The sequence below is a fragment of the Myotis davidii genome, unplaced genomic scaffold (genome assembly GCF_000327345.1).
Source record: "Myotis davidii unplaced genomic scaffold, ASM32734v1 scaffold478, whole genome shotgun sequence".
NCBI classification, from domain to species: domain Eukaryota; kingdom Metazoa; phylum Chordata; class Mammalia; order Chiroptera; family Vespertilionidae; genus Myotis; species Myotis davidii.
In genome coordinates, this window is record NW_006289570.1 from 4,523,608 (window position 1) to 4,524,380 (window position 773).

Consider the following 773-nt stretch of genomic DNA (forward strand, 5'->3'; position numbering starts at 1 on the left):
GCTCTGAGTTTCGTGTACTCCCAGCTATAAGCCTACTTTTGCCCCATGCTGTACGTAGCTCGATGCCTCCCAAGTAATGCCTGTTATTTCATGCACGAAGGACCCGGGGGCTGCTACTACAGGTCACCCGCGGGCAGGACGGCGAGCCACTCCCGAGCCAGAACTGTGATTTTTGTTTAAACCTCCCCCCGCCCCCAACAATGAACATATGTGGCTTTGTGATTAAGAGGAAACAAAACAGAAGCTTAAGCAAAACCTCCCGCTGCCCCCCTGGCTTCAGGCACTTCTGTTCAATGGTCCTTCATAAAGGCAGGCCGAGTCCTGAGACAGATCTGTCCCCAGACCCCAGCAGACTCCCCAACAGCCAGGCAGGCGGGGGGCTGAAGCCGTGCCCACACAGGCTGGGGGAGGGCCTCAGAAGGTGGGCCGGGCCAGGCGGCAACCTCGCAGGAGAGGCCCACAGACTCCCAGCGGGCCGGCTGGCCTCAGAGTTCAGCTGCGGGGCCACAGCCTGCGGGCGGCAGGGACTCACCTCCCGGATTTTGCGCCTCTTGCCAAACATGATCTTGTTGTAGAGGTACTTCTCCCGCTTCTTCATCATCATGATGGCCAGGCGCTTGGCCTCACTCTCCTCCTCCTGGGCCAGCCGCTGCTTGTCCTCCAGCTTCACGGTGCCCGCCATCACCCTGGGCTTCTGAGAACACAGGTGGGAGCTGGTGGGTGCAGGTCCCCACCCACCCCCGCAGCCCCTGGCTCCTGCCCTCTGGGCACAG

General features: G+C 61.2%; 1 protein-coding gene across 1 annotated transcript in view; it reads right to left on the minus strand.

The window, feature by feature from the left end:
* The window catches only part of PES1 (pescadillo ribosomal biogenesis factor 1), a 10,738-nt gene that overhangs the window by 481 nt on the left and 9,484 nt on the right, over positions 1 to 773 (minus strand). Inside the window, exon 13 of the mRNA XM_006762140.2 lies at positions 533 to 756. Coding sequence (XP_006762203.1) covers positions 533 to 756 — 224 coding nt within the window. The remainder of the gene's footprint in view (positions 1 to 532; positions 757 to 773) is intronic.